General features: G+C 44.5%; 1 protein-coding gene across 1 annotated transcript in view; it reads right to left on the bottom strand.

The window, feature by feature from the left end:
* Positions 1-16,687, bottom strand: part of DIAPH1 (diaphanous related formin 1) — a 266,129-nt gene that overhangs the window by 197,609 nt on the left and 51,833 nt on the right. The window contains exons 2-4 of the mRNA XM_069763736.1: positions 4,147-4,173; positions 2,362-2,511; positions 771-872 (exon numbers count right to left, since the gene is read on the bottom strand). Coding sequence (XP_069619837.1) covers positions 771-872; positions 2,362-2,511; positions 4,147-4,173 — 279 coding nt within the window. The remainder of the gene's footprint in view (positions 1-770; positions 873-2,361; positions 2,512-4,146; positions 4,174-16,687) is intronic.

Genomic DNA, 16,687 nt, shown 5'->3' with positions numbered 1-16,687 from the left:
GCTGCATTTTTGGTGCAAAAACCTAAGGAAGTTAAATCATATTTTTTGGGGGGGCACAAAACTTTATCAACATGTACAAGAGAATAAAAACGCAACATGTGAACATAGCCTAAGGGTGTGCAAAGCATACGGCGTCTTTTAGACACTAACACAACTGCTGAGCTTGTCCTGCAAATGACACTTCAGGAAAAGCTCACATGTATTGCGCCACCAGCTTTTTTTTTTTAATTGTATGCATTAAAAGTGAGTGGATTCCAAACAAAACTGCTGGAAGGATGGAATGGGCGGCTACGGAAGCCTGGAGAGGTTACAGGAGGCCAAAAAGTCTCAACATGTGCACAGTACGTTATCTTTACATTGCAACACATATATTCATTCTATATGGCACTATTTCAGTCCGGAAAAAGACACAGGGCCCGATTCACCAAGTCCCCGCTGGTCTTGACAGTGTCTTGGCGGTGTTAGAGGCGTCAGTGGAGAGGCCTACACTTGTGTGCGCCTTGCTACAAATCCTACTACAACCCCTGCAGGAATAAGATTTGGAGCATACCGAGCTCCACCACTTGTCCTGAATGTGACGAGCAGCGATCGCCATGTCTGTGCAGCCCCTGCTTCGCTCATTATGTAACGGCTGGGAGAGACTTGCGGGAAAATGCCAAAAGCTGCAAAAGCAGGGTACGTACATATATACATATCCAAGTCTGCAAAGTTTCGTCATGGTAAGGAGGCAGAAATAAATAAAAAAATAAATAAGCCACAAAGACACTCACCGCTTTTGATGTGTGCAGATACTGAGAGACCATCTCTCGCTTTATCATGATGTCTTTCTCCCGTAGAGGCTGCTGTTTTTCTTCATTGAGGTTCATGTCGTTCTGGAAAGAAAAAGTTGGGAGAGGAGCATTAGTGTCGATAGTAGGCAACAAAGTCGGGCACAGGGAATCATCCTGAATAATCAGCTCGGCTGGCAAATGTACAAGCCAGAAGTCAACTATGGCCGGGCTACTGAATGTTACTTTGCCAAGTTTATGCCTCATAAAATAAAGGATATCAGAATTCTGTCAAGGCCACGATCCTACATATGGCTGAAGATTAAAAGCCTAACAGGTTGAGGATTGACTACAGACATGGGGCCGACTCATCAAAGCTTTTACATTTTCTATGTCAAAAGGGCCACTCCAGACCCTCGCCGTGGCCGGGCCACTCCAGACCCTCGCCGTGGCCGGGCCACTCCAGACCCTCGCCGTGGCCGGGCCACTCCAGACCCTCGCCGTGGCCGGGCCACTCCAGACCCTCGCCGTGGCCGGGCCACTCCAGACCCTCGCCGTGGCCGGGCCACTCCAGACCCTCGCCGTGGCCGGGCCACTCCAGACCCTCGCCGTGGCCGAGCCACTCCAGACCCTCGCCGTGGCCGGGCCACTCCAGACCCTCGCCGTGGCCGGGCCACTCCAGACCCTCGCCATGCACAGGCTGACCACAGATCTCACAAACTTACAACCTCATAGTCCTGTATGAAACCACATGTCAGGGTCAGGGAACCCCACGGTCAGCCTGGGCATTGCCAGCCATATACAGACTGTGAATTATTGAATTATGCTCGCCTTAATCTGGACTTACTCAAATTAACATTTCAAAGAAGACATAGGGGGCATAAAGCAGGCAGGCAGGGCTACAGCAGCCTGTTAGCCTACTTACCTCAGCCTAGCTCTACTTGACCAACATGTTATCCCTACTTGTGTACGGAGAAAGACCCGTCAATCAAAAAAGTCAGTGGGGAGAAGCCAGAGGGCACTGTCCAGCAGATTCCTCTTCCACATTTGGTTTGTTTCATAACGTGCATCTGTCACAAGCTTCTGCAGCTATATGTCACTTACCAGGCTGTTTGCTGCAGCTTTGACAAAATTTTTGCTGCAGATCTTGCAGTTCTCCGAATGCTTGTAGCCTTGAATATCCGCACCCACACCACTGTTTGGCAGCTTTCTGTGTACACTGTGCATAGGCACAAAGCTGCCAATCAGCGGTGAGGGCGATGTAATATAGAGCTCATAAATATGGATGACTACATGGAAGCCGGCTTTCTTGTGCTCTAGTGATAATCTCCTATTGGTAAAGCTGTGATCTTATCAAAACTACAACAAGCAGCCCAATAAGTGACACATTGCTGGAATCAGGGCCCCTATCACAGATTCCCTTTGGCCACCACTATACACTGAATTGCATTGTCACTCAGTAGCTACAGCAATCAATAGCCCAACAAAAAGTCCCAACGTCAATCAAACATTACAACCTTGTTACATTTGTCACCGTGTTCCTTTAGGTTAGAAGAAATTCTTCTAGCCACCTCCTAATGGCCGTGCGCCTTACCAGCATCTGCTCGAACAGCTCCAGCACGGTGTCGTCGCTGAGCTCCTGCAGGGTCTGCAGAGGATTGTCTGTGTAGTTGGCGGAGTTCCGGTGGGACATGAACGGCTTCTCCTTCTCCTTCTTTATCCTCATACTGGTGAACCTTTCCAGCTGTGTGACAGAGATGGATCGGTATTAGAAGGGCACAGATATAGTACAGAGCGGACAGATGGGGTACACATTCCCCAAACGTGACGAGAGAACGCAGACATGATGGAAATCGGCCAGAGTCATGTTCTGCCAGGTGGCACGACCGGACTGGGTGTGCCGCCTCCACCGGACTGGGTGTGCCGCCTCCACACTTTCCAAGTGGTGATGTAAAAGGGGATTTTACTTAATGGTGGGCAATTACATTATGGATACTTGAGGCCGGTCTACAGTCACAGCGCACCTGATTACACAGGACAAATGGGAAAACACTGCCAATCCCATACAGATGAGCTAGCCTATAATACGTTAGTCCTGTGCATCACTTTTAAAACAAGCGAAGAGCGTGAGCACTTGTAAGTCCTTGATTATTCTCGAGCCCCCTCATGCACATTTTACCTGTGCCTTGGCATAATTTCATGTAGATTATCTTATACACTAAAACGTGCACACAGAAATGTCAGTGAATTAGTGCAGGGTCGGCCTTCATAACTCAAGCAGTTTTAGATGTAAAAGTAACAAGCGTAAAACGACCGGAAGCAAATAAGTTCATGTTAGTGGCATGGGAAGGGGAAAAATGTATCATCAGGACCCGAAAAATACTAAACCACTGCGAAAAGGGGAAAAAAATAACATCTGATCAATGTAATAAGCTAGGGTTATCTCAAGTACATACTTGGGTAAAGTGCAAAGTGACAGTAAAAATAAGCAACTTTGCAATATAGGCCATTGTATAAATCCTCCGTTCTCAACGGTTCACTGCTCATCTACGAGGTTAGCGGCCACTCTACAGGCCCAGCCTGGCCAGTCACATAAGCAGGCTCTCCGATCGACCGCATGGCTTCAGTCCCCCAAGCTTGAGAGCCAGCCCTCGGTTGGATCAGTGGTGAAACCATGCTACTGGCCTGAACGGTCAGTCATCAGGAGCACAATAGAAAAGCCAGGAGCAATGTGCTCATGAAGATTCATCTTCAGACAACGCCTTTAAAAGGGTCTGCCATAATATAGGCTACTTTAAAGGGGCTGAGAAAGGTTTATAAATTACTAGGGAAAAAATAATCAACTTTATAATACATAGTCTTGAGTCCTCCTACGAGGGCCAGAAGTTCACTAGTTTCTTCACATCATAGACGCATGTGATCCCACCGCTACAGCTTTCAGTCCCTTGGAGGGGGCAGTCCTTACCGCAGTATTCGAATTCCGCCAAACCCTGCCCCCCAGCTGCGTCACATGGCAGAATGATGGAAGCAGAACTATAACTAGTCAGCCCCCTAGGGCCACCATACGTGGCTAATATAACATGCATGCTTTTAGGTGTTGGGTTATTACATTTGCACACAAGCATAGCACCATACTCTGGTTAGACATGGAAAGAACCACACAGGCATGGCTGAAATGTATCTATGGAAATCAGATCTATAGTGAATAGGGCCAATCATTGAGTGATTGCCGACCAGGCAACTATTGCTCCGACCGTGAATCGTCCGGTACGTTTATGGGTCTGGTGGGAAAGGTGAAGATACATTTCAGTCATTGCTCGGAATGGTATGGCACAAGATTAGCAGCAGGGGGAATGTCAGGGGCACGGCACACACTTACCTCATCTACCATGAGACGCTTAAAGGTCTGTTAGAACCAAATGATTATGGGAGTGGGAAAGGGGGAAAAAAAACAGGAGACAAAAGACAAAATCAGTCGCACAGAAGAAATGACCCATAGCTTTCACCAGAACTTTATGGACAAATCACCAACATTTAACACAGGATAATGGACAGAGTTTCTATAGAATAACCTTTACTAACATTAAAGAGAAAAAATAAAAATCTACAGAGCATACTAATAAATCTTAAATTTCTGAAATCTTATACTAAACCGGAGTTACATGAGGTTTTCTTCTCCGGTCACACACAACGTTTAATACGTTGGAGGGCTATGGTAGTTATACAGACAGGGCTAAGCTGGTAGTAAGAGACATGCCACCACTCCATGATCTATAGGTTCTGGCACCTGAGAACCCCATCAATACTGTAACCCCCAAGCTTGTTGGGAAGAATATTGGGGATATAATTTCATGCCGATCGTTTGTATCCCATCTGTCATGGGATTATAAAACTCACTTCAGCGTGCAGATAGTTTGGGGAAGTGGGGGGTGGCTGCTGCCCGGCTGGGTCTCAACCCCATACTAGCACCCAGGAATATGAAGATACATAGAAACATAGAACAGCCAGCAGAAGCCAGAGGAAGGTGGTAAGCCAAAACGCGCGTTGGGGTGGACGCCGCTCGGTGTAAGTTTATACATCATTGCTCCAGGCACTTTAGCTCCTGTGATGGCGCCAGCCATAAGTGGTAAATATTGACATACACAGTACCTACACGCCGCAGGATGCATGACCCTCTGCTTATGACCATTTTCCTATATTGGCAATTACATAGGGTATTAACTATAGCCTGACTTACCTGGCAACAGTATCTGGATACCATACCCTACAATAGATTTGCACTAGCACTTTATTTACCAATCTAGCCCCAGTATTTTGCTTTAGAAACATTTGACGATTCATGGGTAAATCTGGATGCTAATTATACTGTGCCAATTTGTATGGACCATATATTACCTGTCTTAATTGCTATATAACTTTCTTCCTCTGGATACTGATCTATACTGGTCTGGGTGTGCGCCCCTTGTTTTTACGTCTCTTTAAGCATCGTTTTGTTAACCCATTATCACCCAATTTAAATAAAAATATATTTTTTCACTATTTCATGTACTGGGACTCTATGGTCGGATTTGCTCTTCTTTGCTTCTCAGGGTTGTGAGCGAGTGTGGTGCCGCGTCAGTGATTGCATGGGCCACATCTTCCTCCCTGGACCTGTGTGGACAGGGTGTGTGTGATCTCGCTGACGCAGTAGTGACGTCAGGCGGAGTGTCAGCGGTGGGATTCCACGCTCGCTCTCCGGTGTCCTCATTCACACCCGTTTTCACCTTCATGACCAGGCCAAATTTAACAATTCTGACCAGTGTCACTTCATGAGGTAATAACTCTGGAACACCAACAGATTCCAGTGAATCGGAGACTGTTTTAGTGCCATATTGTATTTCAGGATAGTGGTACAGTAAATATTTCTCCGATGACTTGTGTTTATTTGTGAAAAAAATTGGAAATTTGGCAAAAATGTGAAAAATTTGTAAATTCTGTAACTTTTAACTGCCCTTAAATCAGAGAGTCACGTCACACAAATTTGTCAATAAATAACATTTCCCCCTACTTCACATCAGTACAATTTTTTATACAATATTTTTTTGTTAGGAAGTTATAAGGGTTAAAAATGACCATTGATTTCTCATTTTTCCAACAAAATTTTACAGAACCATCTTTTTTTATTGCTCACATCACATTTGAAGTCACTTTTAGGGGGTCTACAGAAAATACCCCAAAGTGACACCATTCTAAAAACTGCACCCCTCAAGGCGTTCAAAACCACATTCAAGAAGTTTATTAACGTTCATGTACTAAAGCAATGTGGAAGGAAAAAATAAACTAATTTTTCACAAACATTTTACTTGAGGCCCAATTTTGCTTTTATTTTCACAAGGGTAACTGGAGAAAATGGACCCCAAAAATTGTTGTACTGTTTCTCCTTAGCACACAGATATGTGGGGGTAAAGCACTGTTTGAGTACTCGGGAGGACGTGAAAGGGAAGAAGCACAGTCTGACTTTTTGAATACAAACTTGGCTGGAAACTAGAGGGAACGTCATGTCACGTTTGGAGAGACCTGATGTGCCTTAACAGTGGAAATACCCCATAAGTGACCCCATTTTGGAAACTAGACCTCCCCAAATAAATTATCTAGATATGTGGTGGGAACCTTGAACCCAAAATGATAACGTTGAGTCGTGAAAATTTATTAAAAAAACTTTTAGCCTTAATTTTTTTTAATCACAAGAGTAACACAAGGGTAACAGGAGAAAATGGTGAAAAAAATCTGTTGTGCAATTTCTCCCATATGTGGAGGAAGGCTACTGCTTGGGGGATCGGAAGGGAAGGAGTGACGTTTTGGAATGCAGACTTTGATGGCATGATCTTTGGGCGTCTTATCGGGTTTTGAGAGCCCCTAATGTGCCTACAAAGTAGAAACCCACAAGTGACCCTATATTAGAACTGATCTAGCGTTTTCCTGGTATGTAAATTCCACGTGAGTAGTGTAGAGGGCATCAGGTTGGCATACGAGAGCTGTGTAAGTCATAAATGAATGTAGCAGTCCATGGATGTGTGGTACAGCCTGAAGCACTCTTATACACAGGCCAGGTTTGTTGGGGAAGGTGACCCATTGCCAGATGGAGTCCTCATGTATCTCCCTTCTGTAGCACACACGATAGCTTTTTTATGACCTTCCTTTCTTGGTGGTTTGAGGGACCTCACAGGCGCAATGTTGGCCTGGTATGATATGAGCACCTTCAGTTCCGGAAGTACTGGGGCCCGCTCCTTCTTGACTGCCAAATATTAAGGCCTTAAACACTACCTCCTGGAAATGAATGTACGTACTGGTCTGGACTACACAGGTGATAGCATGAAAGCATTGCACACTGCCATCTGTACGACATGTACAGCCAGCTTCCTGTACCACACCTTGGCTTTTCTCATGGCACTGTATGGCTGGAGGACTTGATCACAGAGATCAACTACCCCATGATCTAGTTGTACCCCAGTACACGGTGTAGAGGTATCTTGTGAGGAATGGGGGTAGTGTAAACCCAATGTATAGGGGTCAAGAAAAGGACAACCCACATCCTTGACCACCACCATGTTGCCGCCACTTTGGGCTCTGCTCTCACTCTTTCTGGGCAGCTGCCCAATTAGCGTCTTAGGGAGGCCTTTCTGATTTTTGGGGACAGTACTTCAGGCTGCAGTAGCTCGCGGAGAAAGGAACTTTGAGAGGGATGCAAGTATAAAAGTTATCTACTAGTGTTGAGCGAATGTGCTCAGATAAGGTTTTGTGTTATCAGAGCTCGCTTGGGTTCGAAGAGTATCTTCAGTGTGCTCGAATACTATGTTTGAGTCTCCGCAGCTGCACTCGCGCTCACGGTTTTGCAGGACTATTTTGTTCCGGTTTATTTTTTCTCACCCACTTCCCCTTGCACCACTTCGTGCATCTTATAATTTTTAAAATGTAAAAGATGACAATATTGGGTTTTTTTTGCCTGAAATACAAAAGGAAATGTGTTATCTTTAGCTTTTAGAGGTAATTTCCTCCTTAACTTGCTTAACTGTTCACAATGACAGTAATTTTGATCAGGGGTGCCCAAACTTAACATGCAGCACCAAGAAAAGATGCTATAATTGATATTTGAAGAGGAATACATTATGTACTAAGCAGACATGTCAGGAGAATGGACAAGTCAAGTTTAAGCATAGATGACACCGCATACCTTAGTGCTTTCTTATTTTAAATGTTAAAAAGCACTAATGACCTAACAAATAAATATAAAAATGCAATCAGAAGATGGAGCCATCATCTACAGCAACCAACAACTCATTTTTCTCGTCTCTCAGTGCAGATTAGCAATGAATAATTAGTGACTAAAAGATTTGTTTTTACTAATATCTTTCTGTAGTGCTTTGGGAAAAAAAATACAAAAGTTGACAGTTGAGTCAGTGCCTCAATCATCTCCTTTGTAATATTAAATCTATATGAAAAGGTAGTCCTGAGGTAGTGCACAAATTCATCCACAAGAGGGCGCACTGCTCCCACAGAGTTGCTGCAGACCACACACATACCATCAGTGTGAGGTGTGCACCAGGTGACCACACAACAGGCTACAACAGCAGAAGAGCAGATAGTCCTGTTTGCATATCACTTGCTACAAGGTTTGTACTCTGGAGAGAGCAAGAAAACATGTAGCCAAAAACATACTAATAGGAAACAGCAGACTAGCATCCTGGTCCGTGGCGAGTATGAGTGATCACAAGCGGGTACAGCTGCAAGATACATTGCAGATCTGATGACTTTGTGTACCTAGGATCAGCAGATGTATAGCTGGAGGTGAAGATCTGCAGATGAGAGCAGATCAGGGGGGTTGCACACAGTAAGGGGGCAGATTGTGCACAATGATGACTGCCAGGGGCCCATAAAATGATCTTGCACAGGGGCCCGCTTCTGTGTCCGCTCCTGGTGTAGATCAACCAAATACCAATGCGGTCAGCGCTCATTTCAGGCCTATGATGTCCAATAACACGACCATTGGCCTGCACAGTTCGTGATTGGTCAGCAGCATATCCCGGGTACACCGTCATGTGCCGCTGACAACAACGATCATCATGTGCCGCCGCTGACAACAACGATCATCATGTGCCGCTGCTGACAACAACGATCATCATGTGCCGCTGACAACAACGATCATCATGTGCCGCTGCTGACAACAACGATCATCATGTGCCGCTGACAACAACGATCATCATGTGTCGCTGACAACGATCATCATGTGCCGCTGACAACAACGATCTTTAAGCCACAAAGCAATCTGATGAACGGTTTGTGTATGGTCAGCAGCAGGGGTGTCAAACTGCATTCCTCGAGGGCTGCAAACAGGTCATGTTTTCAGGATTTCCTTGTACTGCACAGGTGATAATTTAATCACCTACACAAATAATGAATTGGTGATTAAATTATCACCTGTGCAGTACAAGGAAATCCTGAAAACATGACCTGTTTGCAGCCCTCGAGGAATGCAGTTTGACACCCCTGGTCAGCAGGATATCCCGGGTACACCGTCCATGTGCCACTGACAACCATGATCTTTAAGCCACAAATCAATCATCTGATGAACGATGGCTGTGCTCAGTTACTGGCCGATTGGTGGCATATTGGCTGATGAAGGACTACACACGTCTGGTTGATTGGACTGTAATAACGGTTCATGAAGAGGTCTTATCACCAGGTTAACAGTTGGCATGTTTGCCCTTGTTTTATTCCTGATGCTTCATGCAGTATTTGCTTTTCTAAAATCCACCATACTGTAATACTGTAACAGAAATGCTATTTTTTTTTTTAAATACAAAACTCCAGTGCTGGTCGTTATAAGCAATACTGACCAGTCGTTCATTCCCGCGACTGCTGCAGACAATCACATGTGCAGCATGCGACTGCTGAGTCCAGCGATCCCTCCGGCAGCACAGCTTTCCCGCACCTCCCACTGCAGTATGGAGGAGCGGGACTGAGGCTGCTGGGTCCAGGGATGCACATTTAGGCTTTGTTCACACGGTGCGTTTTTGCTGCAGGTTTTGCTGTGTTTTGATGTCTCTTGTGCATGCTGATAAAATCTTCTTACAGCAGACCGAGGCAGAAAACATCACCCATCAATTGCTGACTGCATGGGAATGTCCACACATAAAAGGGGTGACGTGCGCCCGTCCATGATGACATGTATGCGGTACTAATGGGTGACAAGGGGGGACTGTGGGATCTCAGACATGGGATAACGTGTTTCTGCTGCCGGTAAGCGGGGTCGCTGGGTCAGCTATTTAAGTCCATACACATGAGAGAACACGGGTCTGACTGCTGGGAATTACGGCCTCTATTAAAGGGACAAGCACTGCTTTTCCTTCATTCTCCATATCCGCTTAGCTTGTGCTGTGCTTTTCTGCGAGGAAAAAAAAAAAACAACCTAATAAACGGCATTGTGACCAGACCACAAGTCACAAATGGAACCGAAAAGCATCATAGGGGTTACTGGCCCCCGGAAACTGAACTGGAAGATCCTTACTGGGGAGTATAAAGGATATTCCAGATATTTATGGCTATCCATGGGCAATGCCACACAGATGAAAGTGGGGCCCTCACCTGCATCTACAATTGGGGCCCCGCGCCCTCCCAGTGCTTCTTTCACCATTGATTTTTCAGGAAGCCTTGATATTTTGGAGCCTCATCCAGTTGGCAAGAGCTTTGTAATGCTAATTTTCTCCTGTGGGGGGCGCTGCAGGGAACTGACTGTTAGGGCTTTCCCAGCAGATTAGAGTCCTGCTGGCACTAAGTATGTCCTCGTCCCAACCAGGTGACTGAATGCCAACCACTCGTTCCTTATGTACCCAGACAAGCACTATACACTTTGGATGGTCGGCTAATGCCGCCAAAGTTCTTTAATGCTTGTTGGGCCTTTAAAAGAAGGGATTGTCCAAAGCTGAAGACTACCTTTCATTTCTCCATGTGGCCTGGAGAACCATAGTCTTCTATACTTGTGACTGGGCAGTGTGACCCTGCTATGTACAAGCATACAATACCAGCTGTGTAATTCTTCTTTTCTCCTGTGGTGGCGCTGCAGGAAATTTGGATGCTTTAATCAACGTGACAAAAGGAAAAGGATATAAGAGAGGAAGCGCAAACACTGATAAAACGTGTAAATCACCGAGACCCGGAAACTGCAAGTCAAAGCCTCCTGGAAACCCCTTTAATCTGAAGCCAAGTGTCTCTGGAGAAGCCATAGGAGTCTTTATTCCCCGTGGTAAGGGCTGATCAGAGCAGATGAGGTCTGTTAGGTCTGGTAATGATTTGTGCAGATCTTTTAGGCTGGCCAAAAATACACAACTGTCCTCAGCAACACATCGTCTGGTGTAGACAGCACGTGCTGCCGAGAGCAGAATTCTCTGTGCGTTCATAGATCTATTATGGGATGCGGGAGAGGCGTCTCACAGGCTAATAAACTAGCACCATCTGCAAATATGTAGCAGAGCGGCGGCCATTGAGGGTTACGGCTTGCTCAGTGTAAGCCCACCAGAATTTGTTTTTTTCCCCATCTACAGAAATAAGGGCAAGGCTGTAAAGGTGGGTGACGGCCCAAAGCAACTTCGCGCCCAGCCACTGATTTCACCAGGTATAACCTCATGTCTGCCAATGTAAAGGGATCCGCACATACTGACCGTTCAATCCACGTACAACCATTCGGCACGCCCGTGGTGCGGCCATTCAGCGCACCCGCACACCTACTGGTTTTCACCACTTTTTCTTTGATTGACAGCTCTGACTTTATAGCAGCAGAGGGAGAACAAGTAGGTGTGCACTGAACTGTTTGGCTACACCAGGGGTCCCCAACTCCAGGCCTCGAGGGCCGCCAACAGTGCAGGTTTTCAGGATTTCTTTAGTATTGCATCGGTGGTAATGTGATCATCTGCACAGGTGATGATTCCAACCCCTGTGCAATACTAAGGAAATCCTGAAAACCTGCACTGTTGGTGGCCCTTGAGGCCTGGAGTTGGGGACCACTGGGCTACACCATGGTGCACTGAGCTCCAGTGCTTGGTTTGACCAGTCATTCTGTGCTGACACTCCTTACAGCTTACAGAGGAGCAGAGTTGCAGTACACAGGAGCGGCCACTACTCGGTGTATGGAGCCACGCCATCAATGCTTCATCCTCCGCCAGACATAAATATATACATGAGAACAAGTCTCACTCTATTTTTGGTCTCCTGAAGGTTTACATAGCAATAAGTATATAATACATATATAATGTGGCGTGTGCTCCGATCTGTGGATTACACAATCAGTAAACGCTCCGTCTGGCCTCCACCCATCGTTACCAGCAAACAATGGTTGGACTGATTCACAGGGTGGAGAGCGAGCTATAAAGTGGCGCTATGGTTTTTGGCAGGCCACGTAGGTGTGTACAAGGCTGGAGAGGTACACATTGTTCCTCAATGCACATCGCCACCTACAAATGTGAACATCACCGTGAGGACAGGCTGGGAAAGCACCAGGAATAGGCAATGTAAGCGCTGATGGGATACATCTGGGAAGTTAAAGGGGCTTTCCCAAGAATTAAAGTTGATTTGAATCAATAGATCTTGGAATAATAATAATTTCCACAATTGGATGTGTTTATATAAAATGTTCCTGTGCTGAGATAATCTTATAAATGTGCTACCGCTACGTACTGTGTAATGTCTGTGTCTGACCATGCAGGAACATGGCCTGATCATACCACAGCTCCTGGACAGGAGGGGAAGAGAAGGAGAGTATACACACATTACAACATGGCGTCACAGCCGATTCAAACTTTGTAGTAAAACATTGTTTATAAACAGGCAGGGAAATATCTTCTCTCACAAAATGAAACAGCAGCGATCCCCTGCTGTACAGTCTTCATACTCTTATGTTTCCCCCCTGCCCAGGAGCTGTGGTATGATGAGCCCATGTCCCTGTACGGTCAGACACAGACATTACACAGTACACAGCAGGGGCACATTTATAAGATTATCTCAGCACAGGAACATTTTATATAAACACATCCATTTGTGGAAATTTTTATTATTCCAAGATCTATTGATTAAAATGTACTTTTGTTTGTGGGAAACCCCCTTTAACCACTTAATGATCGCCGATGCACCTTTTAACGGCAGCAGTTAAGGATACTTATTACTCAGCGCTGCTTTTAAATGGCGCTGAGAATTAAGCGTATAGCGCCTCCCAACCTCAGAAATTCTCCAGGGTCTCAAGTACCGGGGATAGCGGAGACCCCGGAGAACATAATTTGGGTCGGTTTTTTACCAACCCCAGTGTTGTGATCACCATTATTCATAGAATAACTGTGACTGAAAAAAAAAAAATCAGATTTAATTTGTCTCTCCTCTATGATCTAGCACATCAAAGGAGAGAGAAATGGGGTCCCCCAGTACCTCCTGTGTCCCTGGACCCTCCTGCATCCCCCCGTGATGACTCCTGGCCCTCAGCGTCTTCTTCCGGGAAGAAAATGGCAGGCGCATGTAGTGCGAGATCTGCCAGCCGGCACCTGGCAACAAAAGGACATTTTTCCTATTGGTTCATTTTGATCACTGTGAGACCCCATCACAGTGATCAAAATAAAGAATAAGAAACAAAAAAAGTAAATTAACTCTCCCCCCCCTTATTTAGGTAAAAATAATAAAATTAAAAACAAAATACATTTATTTCCATTAGGGTTAGATCTAGGGTGGGGGTGTTAGGGTTGTGGTGTCAAATGGTGCTCCCTCCCTTCTGAGCCCTGCCATGCGCCAAAACAGTGACTTTCCCCCACATACAGGGTATCAGCGTACGGAGGAGAAATAGCACAACACATTTTGTGGTCTATTTTCTCCTGGTACCCTTGTGAAAATGAAAAAAATTGGTTCCAAAGTAAACTTTTGGTGAAAAAAGTAAAATGTTCATTTTTTTTCCTTCCACATTGCTTTAGTTCTCTGAAGCACCTGAAGGGTTAATAAACTTCTTGAATGTGGTTTTGTGCCTCTTCAGGGGTGCAGTTTTAAAATGGTGTCACTTTTGGGTATTTTCTGTCATATTGACCCCCCCAAACTCACTTCAAATGTGAGGTGGTCCCTAAAAAAAATGGTTTTGTAAATTTTGTTGTATAAATGAGAAATTGCTGTTTAACTTTTAACCCTTCTAACTTCCTAACAAAAAAAAAAAATATGCTCCCAAAATTGTGCTGCTGTAAAGTAGACATGGGGGAAATGTTATCTATTACGGTAACTATTTTGTGTGACACCACCCTCTGATTTAAGGGCACAAAAAATAAGTTTGAAAATTGCAAAATGTTCAACATTTTTGCCAAATTTTTCATTATTTTCATAAGTAAGCGCAACTCATATCGAAGAAATTTTACCGCTAGCATGAAGTACAATATGTCACAAAAAAACAATCTCAGAATCAGTGGCATCCGTTGAAGCGTTCCAGAGGTATAACCTCATAAAGTGACACTGGTCAGAATTGTTACAATTGGTCATTAAAGGGGTTAAAGATCCCCGTCCCACCAAGTATATGGACTGGTATAGGTTTTTTTTGTTTTTTTTTTTACAGGTTTACTATTTATTATTTCCATTTATTGTGCATTTTCAACTATTTTTAAAACATTCACTTTTTATTATTGTGCATTTTCAACTATTTTTAAAACATTCACTTTTTACTTTAATGGTTTTGAAAAACTATAAATGCTTTTTTTTTTGCGAAATACTGGTATAGTTATATGTCAAAAAGAACGTGGCATAAGAAAATATGATTTATAGGTCATGAATACAAATTTTGTGTCCCCCATATCTGATGCTCCCTACAACAGAATTCATAAATCTCCAATTTAGGTACCAAGGGCCCATTATAGGGTAATTCAGTCACCAATTTTATGCATTAAAGAAAAAAATTGCAATTTTTGCTCCATGCAATACTTATGGTAAAAATTAGCAACTAGTGGGCAAAAACTAAAGATGAGGCGGCGGGGCGCAAATTTGTGCAATAGATTTCTATAATTTCTTCTAAAAATATGTAAATTATGAAGCAAATTGATATCTAAGCAGGTGTAGAATTAAATTCCTAACGCTCGGATTACAACGATTTCCCCGTGGTATAATGGGGTGCGTCTCTTAGATTTGACGTGTTTTACTCCAGCGTGAAGCGGCACTATACGGTGTTCTGTTAGGCGGAAAGTGATTCAGTAACTTGCATATGGTTTTTGTGTCTACTTGTTTTACTAGTCACGTTCACTAACATTATTTTTGCATTATATCAGGGCTATTATTCCAGAAGAATCAGATATAGTACCTCGATACCAGTGGACAAGTACAGGAATGGCCTTGGAGTGAACAGCACAATATATGAAAGCTTGCCCCAGCCTAGAAGCAGCCGAGCAGTGAGGATCCGGACGTGAGCGGCGGCCCAGCAGGACGTCTCCGGGCGCTCAGGCTCTTATTCAGCATTCCTGGCCCACCATCCAATTGAGAACAATGCGGCTTTCACAGGCGGCTACATCCACGAACCAACGGACAAGTCAGCTGATAAAAGCCTTGTCCCACTTAGGAGAAAACAGAACATCGATGTCCGGCTCATCTACTTGTTAGCATCTCTAAGACCAGGCGACCAACAAACGCACAAGACGGCAGTGTCCTGAGGAACAAAGTGACGTGTGTTCTCCTCCAATACAACCGCCACAATACACGTGTCCGCCAGCAACGCACGTACACATCGCATACAATCCCTCCCATATCATAAGAGGGCTCATTTACAGCAATCATCTGTAGACCCCAATTGTGCTGAAGGTCCTAGTTACAATTCTAGATACATCTCATGGATATTCATGGTACCGGGTGTACAGACGAAAAAAATAGTAAGTACCGTAAGCAGCCCCCTGATCTAAATCAGCAGCGCGCAGTCTGCAGGCACCGGGCCGCTAATTACGATATCTACGCTCCGTTAATGAAAGCACTAATGGGCTGACAATGCTGCACTTGTAGATTCTGGGCGATTAGCCTCTCGGTCAGTTTCGGACTTGATGCTAAACTCTTCTACTGTCACGTTCCAGGAGCCATAACTTTGAGTTAGTTCTTTCTGTGACATAAGTCATCTGAGTGATGATTATGGCGATACCCAATTGATAAAGATAATTTTTTCACAAACTTTCATTTTTCTGTTCAAACACCTGTATGATGGATAGTTGTTTTTTTTTGGCATAATGAGTGACCTAAAGTTTTGATTGATACCATTTTGGAATACATATGATTTTTTTTTATCACTTTTTTTCTCTCCTTGAGCCATGGCTAACAAAAGAGGCAATTATGGCACCGATTTTTTAGTAAATAAAATCAGTTTTAATATTAAAAAAAGGTTTATATATTTTTTTCTTTTTAGAACACTTGAAAAACACTTTTTTCTTTTCACAATAGTTACTAGTCCCACAAGGGGACTTGAACCTGAGATTGCAGAATCTGATTGGCTGAGGGAAAGAACAGGCACCCGTAGCAACCTGTTGGCACCCTGCGATCGTTGTATATTGGCAGCGGCATGTGAAGTGTTAAAATGTGAGGATTGGAGCCATGGCCAGATCCAGCAGGAGCTCATACTATAGCCGGCTCCTGGTGTGCACGGCACAACTCCTGTGACCCAGCATATGCAACCATCTGCAGTAAAGCACTTACCTTTAATTACAGGAGGAAATTAAAGGGTTTGTTTAGTAAAAACAAGTTATCACTAATCCACAGGATCTGTGACAAATTGTTGATTGGTGGGTATTGGACCCCTGGGGCTCGCATTGATTGGACCATTAAGGATCTCACACACATGCACGCACACACACACACACACACACACACGCACGCATGCATGCATGCACATAAAACAGCACCCGACT

This window comes from Ranitomeya imitator, chromosome 4, assembly GCF_032444005.1.
Source record: "Ranitomeya imitator isolate aRanImi1 chromosome 4, aRanImi1.pri, whole genome shotgun sequence".
Taxonomy (NCBI): Eukaryota; Metazoa; Chordata; class Amphibia; order Anura; family Dendrobatidae; genus Ranitomeya; species Ranitomeya imitator.
The sequence above is the reverse complement of the archived record's forward strand: the minus strand, read 5'-3'. Positions and strand labels throughout refer to the sequence as shown.